The sequence below is a fragment of the Meles meles genome, chromosome 4 (genome assembly GCF_922984935.1).
Source record: "Meles meles chromosome 4, mMelMel3.1 paternal haplotype, whole genome shotgun sequence".
Classification (NCBI taxonomy): domain Eukaryota; kingdom Metazoa; phylum Chordata; class Mammalia; order Carnivora; family Mustelidae; genus Meles; species Meles meles.
In genome coordinates this window covers 93,966,548-93,993,227 of record NC_060069.1, presented here as the reverse complement: position 1 = coordinate 93,993,227, position 26,680 = coordinate 93,966,548, and the positions used below count along the sequence as shown (strand labels likewise).

At 39.1% G+C, this 26,680-nt stretch overlaps 1 protein-coding gene across 6 annotated transcripts in view; it reads right to left on the bottom strand.

Annotated features, from left to right (window-relative positions):
- GK5 (glycerol kinase 5) overlaps positions 1-26,680 on the bottom strand; it is a 103,969-nt gene that overhangs the window by 39,365 nt on the left and 37,924 nt on the right. For all 6 annotated transcript variants that reach the window (XM_046002952.1, XM_046002951.1, XM_046002956.1 and 3 more), the window contains 6 exons: positions 18,042-18,135; positions 11,983-12,114; positions 8,749-8,824; positions 7,931-7,992; positions 7,771-7,844; positions 7,502-7,562 (listed from right to left, as the gene is read on the bottom strand). In XM_046002952.1, the coding sequence (XP_045858908.1) occupies positions 7,502-7,562; positions 7,771-7,844; positions 7,931-7,992; positions 8,749-8,824; positions 11,983-12,114; positions 18,042-18,135 (499 nt within the window). The remainder of the gene's footprint in view (positions 1-7,501; positions 7,563-7,770; positions 7,845-7,930; positions 7,993-8,748; positions 8,825-11,982; positions 12,115-18,041; positions 18,136-26,680) is intronic.

Here is a 26,680-nt window from a genome sequence, read left to right as displayed (position 1 = left end):
ATCTTAAAAAAAAAAAAAAAAAGAACAGCCTTGGCTGAAGAATCTAAGGATGGCTGTTGGGCCTCTGCTGCTTTAACAGCAGATTCTGTAGTAATTTCAAGAATTGAGGGGAATTTCCTCATCATAGGCTCATTTACATTTACCCATAACCAGGGAAGTAGGGACCTACCAAGAGGAGTGAATTCCTGAATTATAAAAGCCTCCTGGCAGGTCCTTTCTAGCTCAACAATGTAACTTCAAGGGAGTCGCCCAAAGAGTTGTCTTATTTTGCTTGTGAAAAACTAGGGGCTGTTAGATTTTTTTCCTAGCCTGAACTAAAAGGTTATTCTAAATTCCAAAGGCCCTGAAGCAATGGCCTGTGGAGAAACAGATGACAGAATTAACTTTCCGGGCTAATGCCAGAATAAAAGAAAGGAGAAGGAGAAAGGGTTGTACATTTAGTTAAAGTTTAGTCTTGATTCATCATCTTGGGCAGAAGCATTCCGCCCCACATCTGCTCCTTCTTTTCCTCATCAATTTGATTTGGAGGTGTCTCCAGCATCTCTAGAAGACCTGGTTGGAGGGGGAAGCTTCACAAGCTGTGAGATGTGTACTCAAGGCTCCATCCCTTCTAGTTTTGCAGCAGTGTCAATGATCAGGAGCATCTGGTAAGATTCCTCTTCCTATGGGGCTCAAGGGCCATCTTCTCTCCTAATGTTTCCAGAATATCTAATTATCCCAGCTCAGTATACAAGCTTCTGATAGAATTCCAAGAAGTTTTGCAAGGTTTTCATTAAGGTTCGTATGATTTGCCCAGTGGAGTGGATGCCTTGATCACTGGAGATTATGGAAGGTACGCCCCAAATGGGAAACACATTTTCTAATAGTTTCCTTGCTACTGTGAAGGCATCACAGCCTTGCAGCAGGGAAAGGCTTCAAACCATCCACAAAACATACAATGAGTAACAAGAGTAACAAGAACATACAGGTAACCCCTAGGAACTAGTAGCTGGAATGGAGTCCAGCTGCAGGTGTTCAAAGGGTCCAGAGGGGTAGGTCTGAGGCTCTGGGAACAAAATCAATTTTCCCAGGATGACCTGGCAAGTCAGGAATTGCTGGTAGGTTATTTTTACAATATTACAGAAGTCTCCCCACCAACGTCTATTCATAATTTTGGGTCATCTTGAATGCCCTATGGTTAGTGAAGGACTGTAAAAACTGAAAAATAGGGTTTACCAAGGAACTGGGAAAAACTAAGCAGCCATCTTAGTTTTCCCACAGCCCCAACTATTCATTGAATGGACAGCCAGTATTTACCCACCTATATTCCTCTGATTCAGTAGCAGACTGTTGCCATGTTACAGGACATCAGGATGGCAAAAGTGTGGCAATGAGGGGCTTTTTTTTTTTTTTTTTTTTTTTTCAGAAGCAGAATGGACTTTATGCACACGTGCCAAAATCTAACAACATAAATAAGGTCTTTTTTATTTTATAATGCCTCTGATGTAATTTAACATATCACATAAGCTTAAATAGTTTAGCAAATTCTTTGGTATGCTCCAGGTCAAAGAGACTTAAGCCAACAAAAAGTCCAAACAAACAAACAAACTTCATCCTCTTAAAGCAGAGAGAGAAAACCAAATTCTCATTTTGCACTAGCTTAGTTTTGATACTAAAACTTAGCTGTTCCAATCTTTAGTCAGTCCTGACCACATACACAATTCCTTGCCAGAGATTCCCTTTTTTTCTAAAACTGTTTTTCCTCAAAGAATATATCTCCATCCTCATACTTTTTTTTTAAATCAAAAACATGTATTTTACTTCCCTCGCATATGGAGATGTTTCCCCTATTATTTCTAGTAGTGTTAAGCAAATGGAAAGTCAGTTATACCAGCATTCTTTGGATTGGCAAATTTATAAATACATTTTATAATTTTTAGAAGCATTATGTTTTTAATTTCCCAATGTAGCACTAACATATTCAAAATATATTATAGTTTTTCTGTAACAAGAAGCCATGAATAGATATTTCTTTTTTTTTTTTTTAAGATATTTTTAAGTAATCTCTACACCCAATGTGGGGCTTGAACTTACAATCCTGAGATCAGAGTTGCATGCTCCACTACACCAGCCAGGCACCATAAGATAAACAAACCTATGTTTAGTAACTGATATTTTAGTATTTCATCTTATTTACAAATGATATAGATATTTAATGAATTCAACTTAATTCGTTACTTAACCTAACTTAGAAAAACTTTAGGAGTGAGTGGCTCACTCCTTAAGCAACTGCCTTTGGCTCAGGTCATGATCCCAGGGTCCTGTGGATCAAGTCCGACATTGGATCAAGTGGATCAACTCCTCAGTAGGAGGCTTGCTTTTCCCTCTCCTACTCCCCCTGCTTGTGTTCCCTTTCTCACTGCCTCTCTCTGTCAAATAAATAAAATTTTTAAAATGAAGAAAAACTTTAGGGTGTTAGGTTACCAAAAAGATTTGGGAGACTATTTAAAAGATTACCTAAATTTTTTATTTTATTTATACCTATTTACTTGTTCTTAATAATTACACTTGTATTACCCATAAGAACTTCATAAGACATCAGATAAAGTCAATCATTCTTCCAAGTTATTTTTTTTTAATTTATTTATTTGACAGAGAGAGTAGGGGAGGGGCAGAGGGAGAGAGAGAGAGAATCTTGAGCAGACTCCCCTGATGCAGAGCCTGATGTGGGACTTGATCTCATGACCCAAGATCATGACCTCCGCTGAGATCAAGAGCTGGATGCCTAACTGACTGAGCCACCCAGGTGCCCCCTGCCAAGCTATTTTTTTTTTATCTATAACAGAAATTATATTACCTTATTCGACTTTAAGTGAATTAAGGCAGAATAAAAGTTTTAATTTTAATGCTGATAACTTTAAAGTCATGTCTACTTTAATATTCTTTAAAGATCTGTTTATTTTAGAGATAGAGAGAGAATGTGCGTGTGCACATGCACAAGCGGGAGGGGCAGGGGGAGAGGGAGAGAGAATTTTAAGCAGACTCCACATGGACCACAGAGTCCAATGTGGGTCTCAGTCCCACAACTCAGAGATCACGACCTAAGCCGAAACCAAGAGTTGGCTGCTTAATGGCGCTACCCTAAGATATGTCTACATTAATTAAACCAACAACCTTAAAGCAGCTTTCATATCAAATATTTACCCAGATTTTGTGAGCTTGAGAAAATATTTGAATTGGTTTCTTTCTGAGAGTTTTAAGGTATCTAATCCTTACCAGTGTTTGCCTTTAAACCAAGTAAACAGAGCTCTTTTACAAATTAATTTTAGCAATACCATCCAGAGGTAGAAAAATATCTCACACTTAATATATACATAGAGAAAGAGAGACAGACAGATGCACACAAAGACCCTATAATTACTAATATTTGCAGATAAGATTTTTAAGATTTGTATTTGTCCCTAGGATTAATCTTCAGGAGGTAATGCTAGAGTTTGGGAAAAGAGCTCCTTTGCAGGTTTGTATTTTTAAAAAGTCTTCTTTCCCTTTTTTCTCTCAGTATCTGGAGATTGTGGGCTTTGTTTACATTTCTAAGACATGATAAGACGTAAACTTCATGGGACAGAGAAAGTATGCAAGTTCCTCTAGGAAGGACACTTGCTTTCCTAGAGCTAAAAATTTACGATCTGTTTGAGATAAACAGGGCAAGTTTTGGGACTGGTAAAGAAATAGGTAAACTCTGCATTGCCTCTAGAGCTGTATTTCTAGTTTTATAAATATTGCAGGATAAGGACAATTGCTTCACTTCCTCCAGGAACTGGGCTGCAACTTAAATGACATTATAGGTTGATCTACCTACTCAACTCTGTTATTCTCAGTTTCCTTCTTTTTCCCCTGGGGACATGGTTCTAATTTAAAATATTTCTGGTGGTACAGAATAACACTGCATGGGTGTAAGAAAGGTCCCCAAAGAGGGTGCAAAGGATATTACCTTCCCAAGATCTAAAGTCACTCCAAATGATAGCCACAGAACCAAAATCTGCATGTCCCATGCAGGCAAAAAGACAAGCCCAGTCACATAAAACTAGAGAAATGAGAAAGCACTACGGATCTCTGGGAGAGAAAGGATCAATAGTCAGTGGGTCTGGATTTGGAAAGGAAGGGACAATGTGAAATTTTATTTTCCTCTCTAGACTGAGCACTACAGACAGAGATTTGGAAGGAACTAGTTCAGGTAAGAATTTTCACCCTTTGCTGGAAGTTTTTCCAGGATCCCCTCTGGAGGCTCTGGTATCTACCAGACTTTCTCCTTGGCTGTTTAAGGGAATAACATAGCAGTTTCACCAGAAAATCCCTCTGTTTCAATGACTCTGGGACGGGCCCATATGGGGTCCTCCTATGAAGTTAAATACGGGGTGTATGTAAGGCCAATGTGGTGGAGTTTTGTTTATGGTTGTGTAGTCTTTTCAGAGTGGAAAAAAATTCAGACAAAGGATTAGTAGAATGAGTACTCCAAGGAGGATAGAGGGGAGCAAGAGGAACTACGTTGATCTTACAGTCTTTTGTTTGGGGTACCTCTTCTCCCTTTTTTCACTAGCCTTTCGCAATGAGTCTTTTAATGAAACAATATGGGAATTCTGAAACCTTTTAGAGGCTTCTGCTTGCCAATGAAAACAGACATCCCATTCTGTTTAATTTGGGAATCCTTCCTTTCAAGTGCACTTCTTAAATGATTTTATCGAATTGGAACAGTCCCCATAATGACCATTGTATTTCTAGGTTGTAATTCTCTGGAAGGCTGGAGCAGTTTGGTAGGATTCCCAGCACAAATGGAGTTAACCTATATTTCTGTCCAGCTGCATCTAGCTACAAATGGAGTGCGACTCATATTTCTGTCTGGACTTATTTGGGGACCCTTGACCTGACAGTTAATGAGTCAAGTTCCCCAGGACACAAAACAAGTTTAGTAAGATTTAGCCATTTTTGCATGATATCTACAACTTCTAGAACTATAGTTCTTAGACATAAAATAAACAGGTGCACTGGAAGGTGGCATGCTTTGACTCTAGAAGTTAAGGATTCCATTAGCTAAGGCTTGAGTTCTCAGAGCCAAACTAATACCTAAAAGGGATGGGCTACTGGGCCAGGGATCTTGCATGTTTTACAGAGTACCTCATCGTATAGAGGTTTTCTTGAGGTTGGTGGGCGAACTTGTATCAATCTAACCCATTTTCTTGAGGTGGTAAGTGCTCTAATAGGCTTCAAATGTTCACCCTGTGCCCACCAATTTTTCCAGTTTTTTGGTCTCTGAGATCCCTGTTAGTGATAGCCTTTATCTACACAAAACAAGACAAATATGCATACCTTAATGTATAAGCGGACAACCAAGAGATGTTACTGTGTCCCCGCCAAGAGAAGGCCTGGCGCTCACCACAGACAATTCTTGTGGAATCTTGCTGGGGCTTTCCAGCAATTCCAGGGGAATTGTGGCCTGAAAGGCTAGGATTTTGCCTTTGGGCAGACATTTTTCCCAGCTCAGCTGGACTCTAGGCAAAACTGCCAGCTCTGGGCATAACCATCTGGCAGTTCAGGCTGTAAAGGAAGGCCAATTACACTGGGGGAGCTTGAATGAACTAAGAGTGAAGCTCTGAACCAAAAGGGAACTTGCCCACAGCCCTCAGGAACAGCAAGAGATACATGAATTCAAAGGGTTCATGGGGTACCATGCCTGTATTTCTCATTGTCCCCAGATGCTGCTGGAAGTTCGCTTTGGATCTTGTTGCTGCCTGCCACCAAATCTGTTAAATAACAATAATTCAACCAAGGAAATTTTCTTCTCTCTTTTTTTTTTTTTTTTAAGATTTTATTTATTTTAGAGAGAATGACAGAGCAAGCAAGAGAGCATAAACACGGGGCAGGGGAGAGGCAGAGGGAGAAGCAGACATCCTGCTGAGCAGGGAGTCCAATGAGGGTCTCCATCCCAGGACCCTGGGACCATGATCCGAGCAGAAGGCAGATGCTTCACTGACTGAGCCATCCAGGCGCCCCCAACTGAGTAAAATTTGAAGATCTAACTGGCTTTATTAATCAATTCATGAATTAGGCGGCATCCCATCTAGCAATTATGGGGAGCACCAAAGAGCTACAGAAAAGGAAAGTCTTTTTTTTTTTTTAAGTAGGCTCCCCCCACATCATAAAGCCCAATGTGGGGCTTGAACTCATGACCTTGAAATCAAGACCTGAGCTGAGATTAAGAGTTGGTCACTTTACTGACCAAACCACCCAGGTGCCCCAGAAAAGGAAAAAATGAATTATTAGCAAAAAAAAAAAACAAACCACCATTGTTTTAGGTAAGGTTGCCCTAAGGGGAAAGGAAGGGGCCTATCAGAAACTTTCCTAGTGCTGATGGAAAAATTCCATGTTGACAGGTAAGGGTTACATTTCTGGGGGGTTGAAACTGCAGTTAGGGAAGGTTTTAAGTCTTGGTTTAGGCTGCCATTTTAGGCCTATTGTTTTCTTTCACCCTCTCTCTCTCTTTCTTTCTCTCAAGATTTCATTTTTAAGTAATGTCTACACCCAGCGTGGGGCTCAAATTTATAATCCCAACATCAAGAGCTGCATGTTCCACCAACTGAGCCAGCCAGGTGCCCCTCTTTTTAACAACGTATAGTAATATTTTAAGGACCAAAACTCATAAAGAACACTCTGTCACTAAACTTCGACTATTCCAGCCATACCTTTACCTAAACCTGAGCCTACCATGAAGTTGAATAAGACTCTCTAAATGACCAGGAATTTATAACTTGGAAATAAACTTCCCTTCTCTCACCTGATTGTTCCATCTACTATGGCAATCATCCACCTGGGAAAGACGGTCTATATTTCCTGCATAAGCTATTACAGGAAACCAAAGTCAAGGTTGGAATTTCCGCAGAGCCCCTCAACTAGGGGGCAAATCCTTGAACTTCTCTAAGTTCTAGATCTTTCATCCAGACAGAAAGAGTACAATCAAGAAAGAACCTCAAAAACCTGAAATAATTAATGTTTCACTCTTCTATAGTTTCTCTACTGGTCTATGTTGGCTAAGGATTTTATAAAATATAAATACAACATTCTATTTATTTTAAGTTGCCTTGTCACTGTTTGGTTATACTGTATCAAATACAAACTGAGCAATGGCCCTATCCTTTGTTTTTGTTTCAGAGTTATCAAATATAAGCCACACATTATTCAGAAATACAACATTAAAAAAAATTTAACAGTTTTCTGAAAAACAATATTTATATAAGTCAGAAAAGATCAGAAAGTGCTTTCATGTCAGAAGACTGGCCCAGTGGGTCCCCTTACCAGGATACAGAAAATACTCCTGATTATATCCAGGGCACATTAACTTAAAAAGAAAAAAATACTTTAATTTTATTCTGCAAGGACCTCTAATGCTCTTAAATATAATCCCAACTATCCATATATATATTATTTAGTTTATACTATGCATGGAGAAACCCTCAAGTTTTCTACTTACCAAGGCCACTATTGGTATAGGCACACCAAATATCTCTTCATCCACTGATCCAAAATTGTGGCTTCGAACAAAATTGATTTAAAAAGTCAGTCATAGCTCTAGAAAAATATTAATTCTAAAATTCAGCAAATTGATTTTCACACAGACCAAAAAGTTATATAATGAACATTCAAGCACCTCAAACAAATAACAAAATGCTTTCCCCGCTAAGGCAAAATGACAATTCAGGGACAATTTTGCTAGTTCCTATAACTGATGTTCATTATTACCTTGTATCCCTCACAGGAGGCAGGATAGACAGTGGTATCGAAAGCAGGGAAGTAAGGATCCTGCTCCAGTGCATCTGAGCATAAAAATATGTCATCAGAATCCAAACTAAATTATACAAGAATCATGATTCAAAAGGAAATTAAAAAAAAAAAACTTTACCTTAAAAGGGTCAAATAGTCCAGTTGCACTGGCATTTGAAAAATCCGTGGCAAATTCAGAACCTAAATTCATATTGAAAACATTATATTATCAAGTAGCAATCAACAGCTACCCCTAGTTTATAATCTGAACCTTTGTCTGGCCTCAAATTCATTCCAAAATGTGTATTTCCAGTGCAAAATCTCCAAAGCAATTTCCCACTTAATCTTTTTGAACTTTTATAGTTTATGAAAGCTCTTTTATATACATTGTCACATTGTGATCCCCAGTTTATTTTGTTATTTCTTTTAAAGATTTATTTATTTGAAAGAAAGAGAGAGAGAGTACTCAAGTTGGGGCAGAAACAGAGGGAGAGAATCTCAAGCAGACTTCCCACACAGCGTAAAGTCTGACCTCAGAGCTCTATCTCATGACCCTGAGATCATGACCTGAGCCAAAATCAGGTCATGACTGCCACCCAGGCATTCTGATCCCCAGTTTAAGGATAAGGAAACGTGTTCAAAGGTGTAATATGATTGCCTATAGTTACCCAGCTGCAAAGGACAAATTTGTTACCGTACTCGAGTCTTTACCACTTTTGAAATTGAAACTATTCCTCCATCTTGTGTTTGAGGTCTCATCACAATTTAAAAATCACTCTCCTCTTACAATTCTAAAATTTATTTACCTTTACTATAACGTGTGGTTACTCCAGTACCAAGGAGCAGTATGTCTGGGATAAGAGAAGGGGAAAAAAAGTAACCTCCACTTTTTTAGGTGAATCATTTCTATCAGTCAAATTTCAGTTACTTGAAATAGATCTATCAGATTATCTTTACCTTTTGTGAGCTTATGTAACAACCAGGTATCAACAGTCCCAAAGCAGCAATTATCTTCTTCAACTGCATTTTGCACCTAGAAAACACAACATCACAAAACTTACTCAAAAATGCTAATTTTTTTTTTGGGTGGCTCAGTGGGATAAGCCTCTGCCTTTGGCTCGGGTCATGATCTCAGGGTCCTGGGACTGAGCCCCACACTGGGCTCCCTGCTCGGCAGGGAGCCTGCTTTTCCCTCTTGCTCTGCCTGCCTCTCTGCCTACTTATGATCTCTCTATCAAATAAATAAATAAAATCTTTTTTAAAAAAGGCTAAATTATGAAGTGTATGATTAAGTGCCAATGAGTAAATACAATATAATCCCTTTTTTTTAAAGATTTTATTTATTTGACAGAGAGAGATCACAAGTAGATAGAGAGGCAGGCAGAGAGAGAGAGAGAGAGGGAAGCAGGCTCCCTGCTGAGCAGAGAGCCCGATGCGGGACTCGATCCCAGGACCCTGAGATCATGACCTGAGCTGAAGGCAGTGGCTTAACCCACTGAGCCACCCAGGCGCCCAATATAATCCCATTTTTGATAAGAGTGAATATATATAAAGAAATTATTTTTAAAATATACCCCAAACAGTTCTAAGCAATTACTATAAGGTAAAAAAGGATTTAATTTTACAAGAAGCAAGTGTTACTTTTGTGATGAAAAAACAAAGTAAATATACATATTTCTAGCTTAGACATATGAATATGTCTACAAAAACAAAGTCTAAAACAGGATGGTATACTATGACTACAGTTCAAATCCAACTCACTGCCTATTTCTGTACAGCAAGTTAAGAATGGTTTTTAAATTCTATAATTGTTTTTTATTTTTTATTTTTTTTAAAGATTTTATTTATTTGACAGACAGAGATCACAAGCAGGCAGAGAGGCAGGCAGAGAGAGAGAGGAGGGGAAGCAGGCTCCCTGCTGAGCAGAGAGCCTGATGCGGGACTCGATTCCAGGACCCTGAGATCATGACCTGAGCTGAAGGCAGACGCTCAACTGACTGAGTCACCCAGGCACCCCTATAATTGTTTTTTAAAAGAGAATACTTTGTGACATATGAAAAAGTATATGAAATTCAAATGTCAGGGTCCATAGATAAAATGGCACTGGAATATAGCCGTGCTCACCTGTTTCTGTGTTATTTATGGCTGTATTTGCACTACAATGGCAGAGTAGTTGTGACAGAAACCTTATGGCCTTCCAAGTCTCAATTATGACTATCTGGCATGTTAAAGAAAAAATTTGCTAATCCTTAGCATAAAGCATGCCAAAGGAAACAAAAGTATCACAACCTCTTTAAATTAGCCAACAGAGACAATGAAACGATTGTTGAGATATCTTTTTTTTTTAAATAGGCTCTATACTCAATGTGGGGTACAAACTCATGACCCAAGATTAAAAGTGGCATGCTCTACTGACTGAGCCAGCCAGGTGCCCTGAGGTATTACTAACATAGTGGAAACCATGCCCTTTATTGTACTTCACCACCTCGCCAACTCTTATTTGTCCTTCAAGACTAGCAGTTCCTGGCTTTGTCCAAGCTCTTCGGAAATCTTCTAACCCTTATCTCACATCATTACTTCCCTGTTAGATCTCAGCTCCTTAAGAGCAGGACTAAATTTGTAAGTCCAACACTGAGGAGGGTTCCTAGCATATAGCATATGCTTAAAACATGTCTCCTAAATAAATGAGATAAAAAGAATAGCAAATAAATACATTTAAGGGTGAATTATATTTCAACAGTGGAAAGGATCAATAAAATGAAAACACATGACATAAGCTCCAAAAAAGAAGTCATTTGTAGATTATTTATAACAAATATTTGAAGATTCCATTCAGGTTTTATACCACTTAAATATGGAGTGCTTAAGGTAATATTACTTTATTTCAAATTCTTTTTAAATTTAGAAACTGCGATTCTAAAATTTGTTCCAGATTAGAGAAAGATTAATCTGCATCTCAGTAAGCAGCAACAATGCCTGACAAGTAGTAAGTTCATCTGTTCCTTGAAAAAAACATTTGAGAGTCAGGTCCTCTGATAGGTAGTATGCCCATTCAAAAACACAGAGTCCCTATTAGGGCTTCCCAGCTTGCTTTGGGTTAAGACTCCAAATAGCTCTACCCTGTAAGTAAGGGTAAACTAGAAAGACAGGCTCTCACAGGAAATGAAGCTGTTTTGAATCACCTCAATCATTCACCTGGGTTGAAGTAATCCTGGTGCCTAGAAGAATGAAAGAAACAGGGCACCTGGGTGGCTCAGTTGGTTAAGCAACTGCCTTTGGCTCAGTCAGGTCCTGGAGGATCAAGTCCCACATGGGACTCCCTGCTCAGCAGGGAGTCTGCTTCTCCCTCTGACCCACCACCCTCTCATGCTCTCCATTCTCTCTCAAATAAATAAAAAATCTTAAAATAAATAAAATAAAATCACAAGGAGAGATCACTATTTAACTACCAAAGTGGCTAAAATTAAAAAAAAAACACTGATAATACCAATTATGATGGTACATGAAATATGAAGTCCTCTCATTGATTGATGGTGGGTAAATAATTTTTAAAAACTGTGAGAAAATTTTGGACATTATCCACTAAAAGTGAAGAGAGATATATATACACATTCATGCCCTAAAAACTCCATTCCCATATATAAATACAGCAAAAATGCCTTTATATATACCCCAAAGACAGCATTATTCATAATAGCCGCAAACTAGAAATAACTCAAATGCACACAAACAGAATGGATAAATGGATAGTGATAAAATCATATATTGAACACTAAATAGCAATGAAAATATAAGAAAATTAATTTACACATTAATACAATTTTTTTTAAAATTCAGGTAAAACTACAGTGTTGAGGAAAAAAACATGTAAGTAAAAAAGTAAAAGTTGAAAGAAAATGGGATACACAGTATCACAATGTTCTATTTCTTGATTCAAGTAGTGTTACACAGATATTTGCTCCACAATGAGTGGTAAATTTTTGTTTTGTCTGTTTTCCTATATGTGTTATGACTTATAATAAAAAGTTTAAAAAAAATAAAGATTCCTGTATTCCATCCCAATATGTAATGGACACTTAATTTTCCCACACATAATCAAATTACTTAATTTTCCCTCAAATAATCAAATTACTATTGTTATTCCTTTACTTTTTCTTCCCTATAGTCCACACACACACAATCTTTCCTTACCTCAACCATGTTCTGTAAAATCCAGGCCAATCTCAAAGAAACATGCTGGTTTGTGAAACTGAACAAACTGACTGTTAAAAATCGTTTATTTCTCGTAAAAAAGTGCAGCACTCGGCAGAAATTCTGTAATAGCTATTTAAAAAAAGACATTTTAGAAAAATACATTTAATGATGTTTGATATTTCTATATTAATTCTACACACATGAAAACAAACCCAATAACAAATGAATCATTCAACTACTTATAGGATTTTTAGCACTTAAAGAAGTAAAGTAATATTACTTCAAGTGGATAATTTGTATTCTAACATATGAAATGTAACATATCTACTATGACCTTCTTTAGCAAACACAAGAAGTTCAAGATAAAATCTTTTAAAATAAAAGGAAGAGAGTCAAGGGAGAAGGCTATATTCTGTTTAGAAACATATTTTTAGTGAAGTCAGTATTAAACCATAAGGGAAACTCCCCTACACATTAAGTACCTAAAATCTGGGGTATATGATTTCATTTAATACTATCTGTACTTATCTCAATCAAAGCTGAAATATATATAGTTTAAAATTTACTTCTTAGTAAGCGAAATCCTAAATTAAAAAGAAAAAGTCTTTCATAGAAAGCCAGCTTTGAGTTTTAAGGTTTGTCAGGCATAGTAAAAAATAAATAAATAAAAGAATAAAAACTTCATCCTGCCACCTACTATAAGAATGCAGATGGACAATTCAACTTCTGAAACTGATATTTTATAAAATATTCACTTATAGAGAATTTACCCACTTCTTGTATTTTCTTCCTCTGTTATTGTCCACCCCTCCCCTAAACACTATATTTAAAGGAGCGCCTGGGTGGCTCAGTTGGTTAAGTGTCCAACTCTTGATTTCAGCTTAGATCATGATCTCAGGGTCATGAGACGGAGCCCTGCACCAGGCTCCACACTGGGTATGAACCCTGGTTAAGGTTGTCTCTCTCCCTGTCCCTCTGTCCTTCCCTCCCCACTTACATGCACATGCTCTCTCTCTGTCAAAAAATTTTTTAAAAATATATATGTATATATTTAAAAGATTTTATTTATTTACTAAAATTAAACACAACAATCAAGAAAATGTATAAACTCAATTCTCTCTACATTTCAGTCTTGTCCCCTTTTTTTGGAACAATGAGTCCCAGTTTAATTTTTAATTTTTTTTCTTTCCATTTTGGTGAGAGCATTTAAGTTCTCTTAGCAAATTTCAGTTATATAATACAGTGTTATCAGCTATGGTCATCATGTTATACATTAGATCCTCAAACCTTGTTCATCTTATAACTGAAAGTTTGTACCCTTTTAACTTCCTTTTCACCTTATTCAGTGTTCAAACCTTCTGTGTTTCTTTATATTTTGTACTGCTTATTAAAAGATAAGAGTTTCTGAAAGTATTTAAAATGACCACCCATAATACTTCCTCTGATGTGTTATATTTTAAGGAATGCTTCAAACTGAAAAGAGTTCTTCCTCCTTAAGAACACTATACTTTCCTCTATTAAAAAAATTACATTTAATATCCTTCAGGGATCTTCTATTAAAATACAGATACCGGGGGGACCGGGGGAGGCACACAAAAAGTATGGAGAGTTCTTACAAATGCACTTTTATTCAACATATGGACAATTAACTTTTTGTTTTTACATTTAACAAATATTTATTGAGTACCTTCTATGTACCAAGGACTGTGCTAGGCCTTGAGAAAGCATAATGAACAATATAGGTAGAATCCCTGCCTTCTTGAAATTTACATTCTAATGGGAAGAGACAGACAAGTAATCAAATCAATAAGTGAGATAGTCTAAGAAAACACTGACTGTAAAATAAACCAATATTGAATGTACCACCAAGAACAAAAAATCCTGCTATTTAAATTGCAATATAATGCTAAGATATAATTGATGGTTAAAATGATTTTTAAAAATTAGCAGTTAAAAATACATCTTGCTTGGGGTGCCTGGATGGCTTAGTCGGTGGAGCACGCAACTCTTGATCTTGGAGTTGTGAGTTCAAGCCTCACACTGGGTGTAGAGATACTTAAAAATAAATTCTTTTAAAAAAAAAATCCTGAAAAAAAAAAAAAAAACCCAACCAGGGCACCTGGGTGGCTCAGTGAGTTAAGCCTCTGCCTTCAGCTCAGGTCATCATCTCAGGGTCCTGGGATCAAGCCCCACATCAGGCTCTCTGCTCAGTGGGGAGCCTGCTTCCCCTGCTCTCTCTGCCTACTTGTGATCTTTATCAAATGAATAAATAAAATCTTTAAAAAGAAAACAAAAACAAAAACAAAAAAACCCAACCAACCAAACAAAAACACCTTGCTTAAAAATTGCCCTTTTTAAATTGGAAAAAAAATGTATGTCTTATACATACATTGCTGGTGAGAATATAAATGATACAGCTACTCTGGGAAAAAGTCTGACAGTTTCTTATGAAACAAAACATGCAATTACTATTTGACCTAGCAATTAATTATACCCTTGGGGTATTATCCTAGACAAATGAAAACTCATGTTCACATAAAATTCTGTACACAAATGTTCCAAACAGCTCTATTTGTAATAGCCAAAAATTGGAATTTGCACAGATGTCCTTAAACGGGTGGTGCATCTGTACCACTGAATACAATTTAGCAATAAAAAGTAACAAGCTATTGATACACATATAACTTGGATTCTCCAGGGAATTACACTAAGTGAAGAAAGCAAGTCCCAAAGGGTTTTATACTGCATCACTCTATGTATATAATATTTTTGAAGTGAGAAAAAAAATTTAGTGGAGGACAGATTAGTGGCTGCAAGGAGTGAGGGATGGGAAGAGTGTGGGGAAGCGCACAAGAGAGACAGGATGTGGTTACAAAAGAGCGACACGAGGGACCCTTGAAATGTTCATCATCTTGATTCTGGTGGTGGCTACATGAACACAGGCAAAAAACCGTACAGAAATTATAAAACATACACACACACACACACACACACACACACACATACACGAGTACAAGTAAAACTGAGGAAATCTGAATAAGATCTATAGACTATATTAACGTCAATACTACTATAGTATTATAGACACTATAATTATAATTATACTATTTTAGACACAATAGTATAGTTTTGTAAAATGTTACCATTGAGAAAAACTGCAAAGCCTATAAGGGATCCCTGTATTATTTCTTACAACTGCATGTGAATCTATACTTATCTCAATTAAAATTTCAATTGAAAAAAATGTATGTCTCAAAACCTTTGAAATGTAGTAAGTGCTGTGAAAGAAAGAAAGGACAGTAAGACAGAGACTGGATTGCGGGGTGGGGACATACTAGTCTATAAATGCGATGACAGGAAAGGACTCACATAGAGGAGACCGCATATGAGCTGGGCCTGGAAAGATGAGAAAAATCCAGTCATGACGGGAGAAAGCCCCTGAGGGTACAAAGGCCTTAAGGTAAGGGGCAGCTTCAGTGCTCTAAGAACAAAAGCAGGCTGGCAAAGCTGGAGCTGAATACTTAGCAACTTCAGGAAGAAAGGGTCTGGGAAGTGGTCAGAGCTGTAGACAGGGCCAATCCATGGTAAGGAGTTGGGATTTTATGCTACAAGCAAAGAGAAGCCTTAGCAACCATTAACCAACAATCAGAACAGCAGTGAGAGGAAGCATGAACGCTGCTACAAGAACTGGAGGAAAACAATGGTGCCAGGAGACTGCCAACACAGGTCAATTACTTCACCATTTTGTTTGGAGCTAGCATTGGCTAAACAAATGACTTTGGTGCCATCTCTGGCACACACACCCTCAACATTTCTATAACCTCAATTGATAAACCATGAGCATCCAGGAGAGGGGTACCTGGCTGGCTCAGTTGATAAAGCATGCAACTCTTGATCTTGGGGTTGTAAATCTGAGCCCCACGCTGAGATTACTTAAAAATAAAATCCTTAAGAAAAAAAAAAAAAGCGGGCGCCTGGGTGGCTCAGTGGGTTAAGCCTCTGTCTTTGGCTCAAGTCATGATCTCGGGGTCCTGGGATTGAGCCCCGTATTGGGCTCTCTGCTCAGCAGGGAGCCTGCCTCCCTCTCACTCTCTCTCTCTCTCTGCCTGCCTCTCTGCCTACTGGTGATCTCTCTGTCAAATAAATAAATAAAATCTTCAAAAAAAAAAAAAAAAAGAAAAAGAAAAAGCATCTGTATAGGATGAGTGCAGGGTAGGCTTCTCTCAGTGGCAGGCCAGGCCCTGGAATCGTGTGTGCTAAACTCCAAGAGTCTGTTTACATTTGTCTCCTAAGAAAAGCCAAAGCTTACATCATGCGCATCCTCAATATCAAGTAGATGAGGAGATTTAAAGGCTGATTTTTGTGCCTGAAGTGAGCTTTATATGTGAGATTTGGGGTTTGTACTACAGACATAAATATTTCCAAAGTCAAACTTTTTTTTTTTTTTAAGATTTTATTTGTTTATTTGACAGGCAGAGATCACAACTAGGCAGAGAGGCAGGCAGAGAGAGAGAGGAGGAAGCAGGCTCCGTGCCGAGCAGAGAGCCCAATGTGGGGCTCCATCCCAGGACCCCGGGATCATGACCCGAGCCAAAGGCAGAGGCTTTAACCCACTGAGCCACCCAGGCACCCCTCAAAACTTATTCTTTTTTTAATTTTTTTTTAAGATTTTATTTATTTATTAGTCAGAGAGAGAGAGAGAGAGAGTGAGCACAGGCAGACAGAGTAGCAGGCAGAGTCAGAGGGCAAAGCAGGCTCCCCGCCAAGCAAGGAGCCCGACGTGGGACTCGATCCCAGGACGCTGGGATCATGACCTAAGCTGAAGGCAGCCGCTTAACCAACTGAGCTACTCAGGCGTCCCTCAAAACTTATTTTTAAAGGAATAAAAGTTTAGTCTATGGCCATACCACCCTGAACGTGCCCGATCTCGTCTGATCTCGAAGCTAAGCAGGGTCGGGCCTGGTTAGTACTTGGATGGGAGGAATAAAAGTTATAAATACCCCACTGACAGACCTAAGAAATGTTTGATGAGTTGACCAATTAAAAACTAAAATTATGCATTAAGATACAGAATTCTATATTGTTAGTATAATTTAAAATTATACCATTCAAAGTTCATGACATTTCCTTATAATTATTTTCAACTCCTTGATTAGTCTGTCCTGTAAAGAGCATCTCTTGGTTCTCAGCCTTTCAAGTTATTAAAGCAAGGTGCATTTTCATATATTAAACTAACAAAAGAAGATCCAACTGTGGGTGAGATTATGGCTAAAGTGTCTCTTGCACTCATGCACTGCTGTCAGATTCCATAATATCTATAATATCTGTTTGTTTTCATATAAAATTAATGTCTCCAAATAGTTGTTGAGTAAAACCAATGCTCCAGATATTCCCCGAAGCACTACCTTGTATGGGCACCCGAGCTGAGGAGGCATTTAGCTGGGTGGCATTAGAACACAGAATATTGCAACACACCGTAGGCAATCTGCAGTACTGATTATATCAGGTCTGGCCACATTTGGAAACTGTCTTACCCTGTGACTCAGTAATCCCACACTTACATTGCCACCGCCACTGAGGTCACCGTCATGCTTGTCACTGTTGTCATTTGCGACCTTTATGTGACAGGCATTAGTGAAGAGCTCATGGCAGTCAGCTAGTTATCGATCTCAATATCCATTCTCCACTTTTCTAATAAAAGAGGATGAAATCTGGACACTTCCCTATTTTCTTTCTGGACACAGTCTGCATTTTGTCTATTTCTCCAAGAATGGCAATTTGGCCAATTCTTCCCCTGGAATGAATTCTCACTTATGTCAGAACATCTGGGCCGTCCTAAACCTCCTCTGGGTTTCCTGAAGTGTAGTACTTTAGTCTACCACATGTGCTTCTGGGTGACTATTACTAAGTTTCACTGATGTGAGGAGTGTGCATATGTGTATTCTCTTCTCAATCTCCTAAAGCAGTACAAATAGGAGATTATACACTTAAGCCTACAGTTAAGGGACATTTACATGGAAAACAGCAACATCCAAATCACAGAAGAAAAAGATTACCTTCAGTCTGAGCGAATTATTCCAAGATTTTACAAGTTCAACAGCTCTTAGGTCTTGCCAACTAATGAAGTTGTGAAAATGATTTCCCGTTTTCCTATGAATGATAAAAACAGTATTTGGAGACTCAATATGAATCGAGGCTATATTAAATAAAAGATCTGCCATAAGAGAAAACAAAAATTAGAGGGCACACTGGAATCTCAAAGTATGAGTTAATTAAACGGGGCTTGCTGAATGACTTATTTTATAAAAATTGAACACATTTTGTAACTATTATAATATGATACATAATATGAACTTCTAGACCAAATTCGAACAGGAAAGATGCTCTTTTTTTTTTTTTAAAGATTTTATTTATTTATCTGACAGAGAGAGATCACAAGTAGACAGAGAGGCAGGCAGAGAGAGAGAGAGGGAAGCAGGCTCGCTACTGAGCAGAGAGCCCGATGCGGGACTCGATCCCAGGACCCTGGAATCATGACCTGAGCCGAAGGCAGCGGCTTAACCCACTGAGCCACCCAGGCGCCCGAAAGATGCTCTTTTTGAAGCAGTACGATGTGCATGCTTCTAAAACACAAGAAATTTAATGAAAAGGCCTTTAAATACTTGCCCATACACCTTAAAAAGAAGCCAATGCTTTCCCCCTTCATTGTAGCTTGTCACACTATCAGATCAAAACCTCTGTACCTACAGAAGAGCTGAAATACTGCCTAAACCTATTTCTACGTCTCTCAATTTTATGACTGGCTTAGCCACTGGCAACCTACAGGCTTATCAAAATGTGTCTAGTAAAAAGAAATTTAACAACCTCTGGGTGGACACTGCAATATAAGTACACAACTAAGAAATATAGTAGAAATAAATCATTTCCCTTTTTGGCTCCTGTAAATTCAACCACTGACATCTACCAATCTTCGACATTCAACTCAGACTTGCTTTCTACTCTAGTTCTAGGTGCTCTCCCGTGTGGGTTGGCCACGTTCAATTCCCTAGACTGTCGTAACCCCTACTTCTTAAGCAGTCCATACTCAAGAGCATGTCCTCAACTTTATTAACCTGGGAACATTCTACTCCTGAAATTCTAACATTCCAATATATTAGTCAACACTTCATGCTATTATTCCAGTTCTCTCAATCTTACTCTCTATAAATGCCTTACCTTCAATCTCACTGCAGCCTTTAATCACTCAAACATTCCCTTTTCTTCCTACCAACCTCTCCCAGGCTTCCTTCCATTCTTGCATCCCATGACCTAGCACACTCTCTACCCCTTGACTCTCTTTATAAAAATTGTGGCAAAATATATGCAACATGAAATTTGCCATTTTAAACATGTTTAAGTACACAGTTCAGTGGCATTAAGTACAGTTCACAATGTTCTATGTTACCGTCCCCATTATTTATAAACATTTGGGTTGTTTCCAGCTTCTTGCCACTGTGCATAATGCTGCTGTAAACACTGCTATACCTGTTTGAGTCCCTGTTTCCAACCCCTCTGGACAAACCCCTAGGATGAGAATTGCTGGGTCATATGGTAAGTCTACTTTTTGAAGGTCTGTTGAACTTTTTCCCACAGCGGCTACACCATTTTACATCCTTGCCACCAGTATACAAGAGTTCCAATGTTTCCCCATCCTCACCAACACTTGTCATTCTCTATTTTTTTTAATTTTTAAAAAGATTTTTATTATTTGACAGAAGGAGAGAGACAGCGAGAGAGGGAACACAAATAGGGGGAGAGGAGAGGGAGAAAGAGGCTTCCCGCTGAGTAGGGAACCCAACACAGAGCTTGATCCCAGGATCTTGGGATCATGGCCCGAGCCTAAGGCAGACGCTTAACAACTGAGCCACCCAGGCACCCTCCTCTCCATTTTTAAAATTATAGCCATCCTGGTGGGTGTGAAGTGATACCTCATTGTGGTTTTGATATGTGTTTCCCCAATGGCTAATGATACTATACATCTTTCCATGTGCTTATTGACTAATTGTATATTATTCGAGTCCTCTGTCCATTTATGAATTGGGTTATTTGGTTTTTTGCTGTTGAGATGTAGGAGTTCTTTACATATTCTAAATACTAATTCTTTATCAAATAAATGACTTACAAATAAATATTCTCCACCATTTTGTGAGTTTTCACTCTCTTAATGTGTCCTCCCCCCCATTTTTCACCTCTATTAATGAGAATCACAGCATTCACCTACCTCATGTTACTTCTTTTTCCTTCAGTGATCCAAATAGTCACCAATATCATTAATGCAAATCAGAGAAGCGATATTCCAATTTTCCTATAGACGAGATTACAAACCATACACACCAAGATGCAGACCAGGACACACGCCTTCCATGCTGCCGTCAGTTTCCAGAAATCTTACAGCACATTTAAGATATCACTGACTATAAATTTTTCCAGACACATTTCTAAAATGCAAATTGTAGGGACGCATGGGTGGCTCAGTCAGTTAAGCAGCTGCCTTCAGCTCAGGTTGTGATCCCAGGGACCTGGGATGGAGTCCTGCACTGGGCTCCTTGCTCGGCAAGGCACCTGCTTCTCTCTCTCCCTTTGCCTGGCACTCTGCCTGCTTGTGCTCTCTGTCAAATAAATAAATAAAATCCTTAAAACACAAATTGTGGGGTGCCTGGGTGGCTCAGTGGGCTAAAGCCTCTGCCTTTGGCTCAGGTCATGATCCCAGGGTCCTGGGATCGAGCCCCATACCGGGCTCTCTGCTCAGCAGGTAGCCTGCTTCCTTCCCCTGTCTCTCTCTGCCTGCCTCTCTGCCTACTTGTGATCTCTCTCTGTCAAATAAATAATAAAATCTTTAAAAATAAATAAATAAAACACAAATTATACACTCTGTCAAAGTAATTTCAACATGACTTTATTTCTTGTTCTTGTGATTAAATTTAGGACAATTTTTTTTTAAAGATTTTATTTATTTATTTGACAGAGAGAGAGATCACAAGTAGGCAGAGAGGCAGGCAGAGAGAGAGGAGGAAGCAGGCTCCCTGCAGAGCAGAGAGCCCGATGCGGGACTCGATCCCAGGACCCTGAGATCATGACCTGAGCCAAAGGCAGCGGCTTAATCCACTGAGCCACCCAGGCACCCCAAATTTAGGACAATTTTTATACTTTGGGGAATTCCAGTAGGTAAGAATATGAAAAGGAATTATTTGTCAAAAATATGAAAATATCTTAATAGTGTTTTCTGATGCATATACGTTTTTGATATTGATGAAGTCCAGTTTATCTATATTTGGTCTGTTTTGTTTTGTTAGCTGTGATTTTGGTACCATCTAAGAAATCAGTCCTATATCCACAGCCATGAAAATTTTCCTCTATGCTTTCTTCTAAGAGTTTTGAAGTTTATCTCTTAAGTTTAGTCTTCAGTTCATTTTTTAAGTTAATTTTTATATATGGTATCAGGTACGGGTCCACATTCATATTTTTGCATATGGACCCTCAGTTTTCTCAGCATCATTTGTTGAAAAGATGGTTCTTTCTGCATTGCCTGGTCTTGGCAGCCTTGTCAAAAATCAGTTGACCACTGTATTTTTTTTCTTTGGGCTGACATAACAAAAGCACCCCCCACTGTGTGGCTTAAGACAATAGCAATTTATTGTCTCATCGTTCTGGAAGCTAAACATCCAGAATCATGGTGTTGCCAGGGCCAACTCCCTCTGAAACCTCTAAGGGAATCCTTCCTTGCCTCATCCTAAGCTTCTGGTGGTCTGCAGCAATCTTTGGCATTCCTTGGCTCAGAGGTGTATCACTTCGACCCCCTCCTCCACAGGGCATTGTGTGTGTGTCTGTTTTCACGTGGCCACCTTTGTGTGAGGACACAAGTCATACCAAATTACAAATCCACCCTACTGCATTATGACCTCAACCTAACTTAACTAATTACATCCGCAGTGACCCAATTTCCCAAGGTCAAATTCTGAGGTGCCGCTGTTGCTTCTGTTGGGTTATTTCCCCCAAATCTCCCTTACTGAGTCAAAACACAAGGTGATTTTCCAGCTCCTCATATGTGGCCAAACCTCCAATATTTGATGGTATAGCCAATACTGCATATTGCATAATGCCTTCTCAGATACGGTGCCCATATCAGATGGTGCTTTGGGGAGTGTCTGGGGCATTGGATATACTTAATAACTACTTGTAGACATTAATTTTATATGAAAACAAATGTATTATAAGATAGTAATGCATAAGTGAAACACATCTGCCATAATCTCACCTAGACTGATTTTTCTTTTTGTTATTTTAATATAGAAAAATGCACTTTGGGGTGCCTGGGTGGCTCAGTCCATTAAACGTCTGCCTTTGGCTCAGATCATGATCCCAGGGTTCTGGGATCGAACACTGCATCTTCCTCATCCCCCTTCTCATGCTCTCCCTTGCTATCTCTCGCTCTCAAATAAGTAAATAAAATCTTTAAAAAAAATAAAAAGTAAAAATAAAAATGCACCTTGCTTAATAACTTGTAAGGCTGAGAACTGAGAGGTGCTATTTACAGGAAAGAGGGAGTAATTAAGGAGTTAAAGATGGTTATAGGTAGTGTCACGAATCCTGAATTGCATAGTTTTAAACTGTACTGTTTATAATGTGCAATTTAAATCTTAATGTATGGGGCGTCTGGGTGGTTCAGAGGGTTAAAGTCTCTGCCTTTGGCTCAGGTCATGATCCCAGAGTCCTGGGATCGAGCCCCTCATCAGGCTCTCTGCTCAGCGGGGAGCCTGCTTCCTCCTCTCTCTCTGCCTACCTCTCTGCCGACTTGTGATCTCTGCCTGTCAAATGAATAAATAAAATCTTTAAAAAAAAATAAATCTTAATGTATAATTTTAGTTTTTAACAGATTAATTCATTGAATATTCCTTAAACTGTGACTAATTTCTTCAGTTAGTGAGATGTTTAAAATTTATGCCTTTGAAAATAAATGTGATAACTCTAGAAATCTGATTTCCCACTCCTCAGGGATTGCAGATTTTTCTTTGTTGAGGGTTGGAGTTGCCAGCTTGTGACTTTTCCAAACTATTTTTGCAAAGTGTGCATTCCTTATTGAGTGTGGTCACTGAAGTTTCTGCAACTTCTCTTACCTCTGTGATTGGCTAGTGACCTGATAAAGATTTTCTTAATGTCTGGCTCCAAAAGAACCCCCCAAAGGTACTGGCCCTTTAAATCTTCCAACAGACACAGCCTGAGAAAGCCACTGCAGCTGAGAGGGCTAGAACTAGGTGAGCATCTGTGCCAGTTCTGTAGGGCACAATCAAATCCACCAAAGCATACACACTCAAATTTTTGTAGACAATGTCCCCACTGCCTGCCCTGGCACCTTCCACTCACTCCAGGAATGTGAGCTGCTTTCCCCACACCCAAAGCAGGGCTGAGGAGTAAAGGATGATGGCCGGTTTGCACACACCCTCTTACCTGAGAATAGTAGCTTCTACCTTCATCCAGCATCCCCTTGTTGTTACAAGGCCCAATCAGGTTCTAGAGTTCCAAAATAGTTTACTACAATCTCTCTTCCTAACTCAATGCTTGATTTGTCCAACTCTCACCAATTCCTTCTCCCTTTTTCTGCACAATGTCACTCTCTACCCCTTATCTTTCCAGTTAACCATTTACCTTTTCAACACCTAACCTGGGATCTACCAGCTTTCTTCTGTGTCTACTTTCAATGCCAGAACATTGTGAACTGATACCAATCCATTATCTATGGAACACAACCTTGTCTATGTCCTCAGAGTCCCTTAAAACAATAAAAGTCTTTCTCTTGTCCCTCATTAGTTTCCTCCCCATGCCCCACAAATGGTACATCTTAATTTTCACAGATTTCTTAAGCCGCAGGCCAGCACTACCACCTGCTTCTCAAAGGAAGTAAAGACACAGGAATGACTTTCCTAACTCCTCATTTCTCCCACTTCTCTTTTGGTTCAGAGGAAAAGCTTTCCCTCTCATGTCTCAGGCTGGCAGCTCCAACTGAACTCTCTTTACCCACGCCTTCCCGACCCTTCCATCACTTCATTTCATCAGTATTCCATCAACTCTCTTTCTATACATGCTTGAATCTCCCACATTGGAAACAGAACCAAAAATACCTCTCCTAACCCAGGATGCCCCCACACCTAACTAAGCCCCTTCAACATTTCCTCATCACCTCCCATTACCTCAACTGAACACAATTCAAATGCAACTGAGATTTCTAATCATTCATGAAAATTACATTCACTGTGTAACGTTGGTTTCCTAATTTCCAGATTTACAGGCTCCTTTTCAATTTGACTTGATCTTTCTGCAATATTGACTCCTGACAATCACTTCTTCCTACCTAAAACTGTCACTTTCCTAAACTTCCATGTTATCATTGTGATGTTTCTCCTTCTACCTCTCTAAGTATATGGGGGTTTCTTTGTTTCCTTTGCCAGCTTTTTCCCCCTATCATTTCATGTAAGGATCATGCTGCAAAACACTGGCATGGTAAAGGAATAGAGTAAGTGGGAGGGGGGAGTGTTTTCAGATATGAGAACAGAGACCCGAATAAACAATAGCCTTCAAAAAGACTTCTCAGACTTAGTCTCATTCCCCTCAGATCTACTCAGCTGCTCACTTACTACAGGAATAAATCCACTGAAGGAGAAATACAGACTGCCCTGATTCAAGAATATTCTTTCTCAAATGTAAATTTGGTCACATTCCTCTTCTGCTTAATGGCTTTTGATAGTTTCCCACTTTTTGTAAGAGACAAACTCTATCCTTACCACAACAAATGGCCTTTCCTGGACTGGGACCTTGCCTTCCTCTCTAGGTACATCTCGATCACGAAGATTTGAGTGCCTACTATGTGCCAGGCACTATTCTAAGTATGAAGGATCCAGTGAGAATAGGGCAGACAGAAATCCCAACATGGGACTTCTTACTCCAATGAGAGATATGTAATAAAAATAAATATGCAAATAAATAAATAAGAATTTTAGGGGCATCTGGGTGGCTCAGTTGGTTAAGCATCTGCCTTCAGCTCGGGTCATGATCCCGGCGTCCTGGGATCAAGCCCCATGCCAGGTTCCCCTGCTCAGCAGGAAGCTCGCTTCTCCTTCTCCCCCTGCTCGTGCTCTGTTCTCACTATCTGTCTCTCAAATAAATAAATAAAATCTCTGAAAAAAAGAATTTTGGATAATAAGTGATGTGAAGAAAATAAAATGGTAAAGTGATACGCAAATAAAATGGTCAGGGAAGGTCTCCTAGGAGAAATTATCTCTGTAGTGAAGTCTGAATGATGGGAGAGAGGTAAGTTCTCAGGTAAGAGAGCTCCAGATGGAGGGAGCAACAGGTGCGAAGCTGCTCATAACAAAAGTAGGAACCAGTGGGGAGTGTTCAAGAAACAGAGAGCAGGCCAGTGTGGCTGGAGCACAGAACAGGAGGGGGGAGTATGAGAGAAGGTCAGTGTTAGGAAGGAGTCAGAACACATGGTGGTGGCACCTTCTCTATATTACCCCTTGAAATCCACAGTAGTTCTCATTCTTCAAACATACCATGCTCCTCCGGCTACTGTTTTTGCCAGTGATTTGCTCTTCCCACTTAGAAAACTCCTGCTCATCCTACAAGGCCTGGCTCAAGTGACTCTGTAAAACCCTCCCTCATTCTACCTTCTTCTATACTATTCAGTGTTCGCCTTCAGCTCCTTCATTATTACCAGGTACTCAGCAATTCTACTGGGCAGATTTCTACCAGCCTGCACCCTAACTATCTAGGCTCACATCTGTATCTCCCACTGGACCGTGCGCCTCCTGAAGACACAGTCTATTCCCTTTTGGATTCTCACCCCCTAGCCCAGACACCAAAGAGGTATTTGAAAAACGAACGCTGCTATCAATCAGGACTATCAGACTGTGTTTGACAGAAGTGAAATCTACACATACATGATTCTCTGTGCCATTCTACACACAATAGCTTCTACTTACACAGTTAAATCTGATCTTTAATCACTGATTCATCAAATGCTTACATAGCAATTTGTGCCAGGAGCTGGGGACATAGGTATGAAGAAGAGAGAGACACGGCATCTTTGCCCCTATGAATATATTCCCTACCAGAGAACCAAAGAAATACTCAATTACTCAATTGGTTACTTACTATAGGAATAAGTCTTCTGAAGGAAAAATACAGACTGCCATGAATATACTAACAGGGAGACCTTGCCCAGTGCAGAGGTCAGGAAAGACTTCCATGAGAAATGACAATAGAAGTGAGCTCTGAAGGATGAGAAGGAACAAACAAGGAGGTTGAAACACTCCTGACTAAAAAAAAAAACACTCCTGACTAAATATATTACACGTTCCAAACTTCTCAGCCAGGATGAAGCATGATGCATTAGATGCTTCTAACAAGGACAGGGAGAAGATCACAAGAGGAGAGTGACATCATTAATTTATAACATGGTAGAAGACAATCTAGAATACTGATCTCAAGAAGCAGCACATATTCCAATATTCACTTAGCAGTGATTTGGGCTTGTTTTCCCTCTGTCAATGTCAAAGGAGAAATGGAGGGAAAACGTCAACAGCAATATTGTAAATGAGTTGCCTTAAACCTCTCTAACACATTCCGCCACTCTGTGGCTCTTAATGTATTTGTGTCGTAA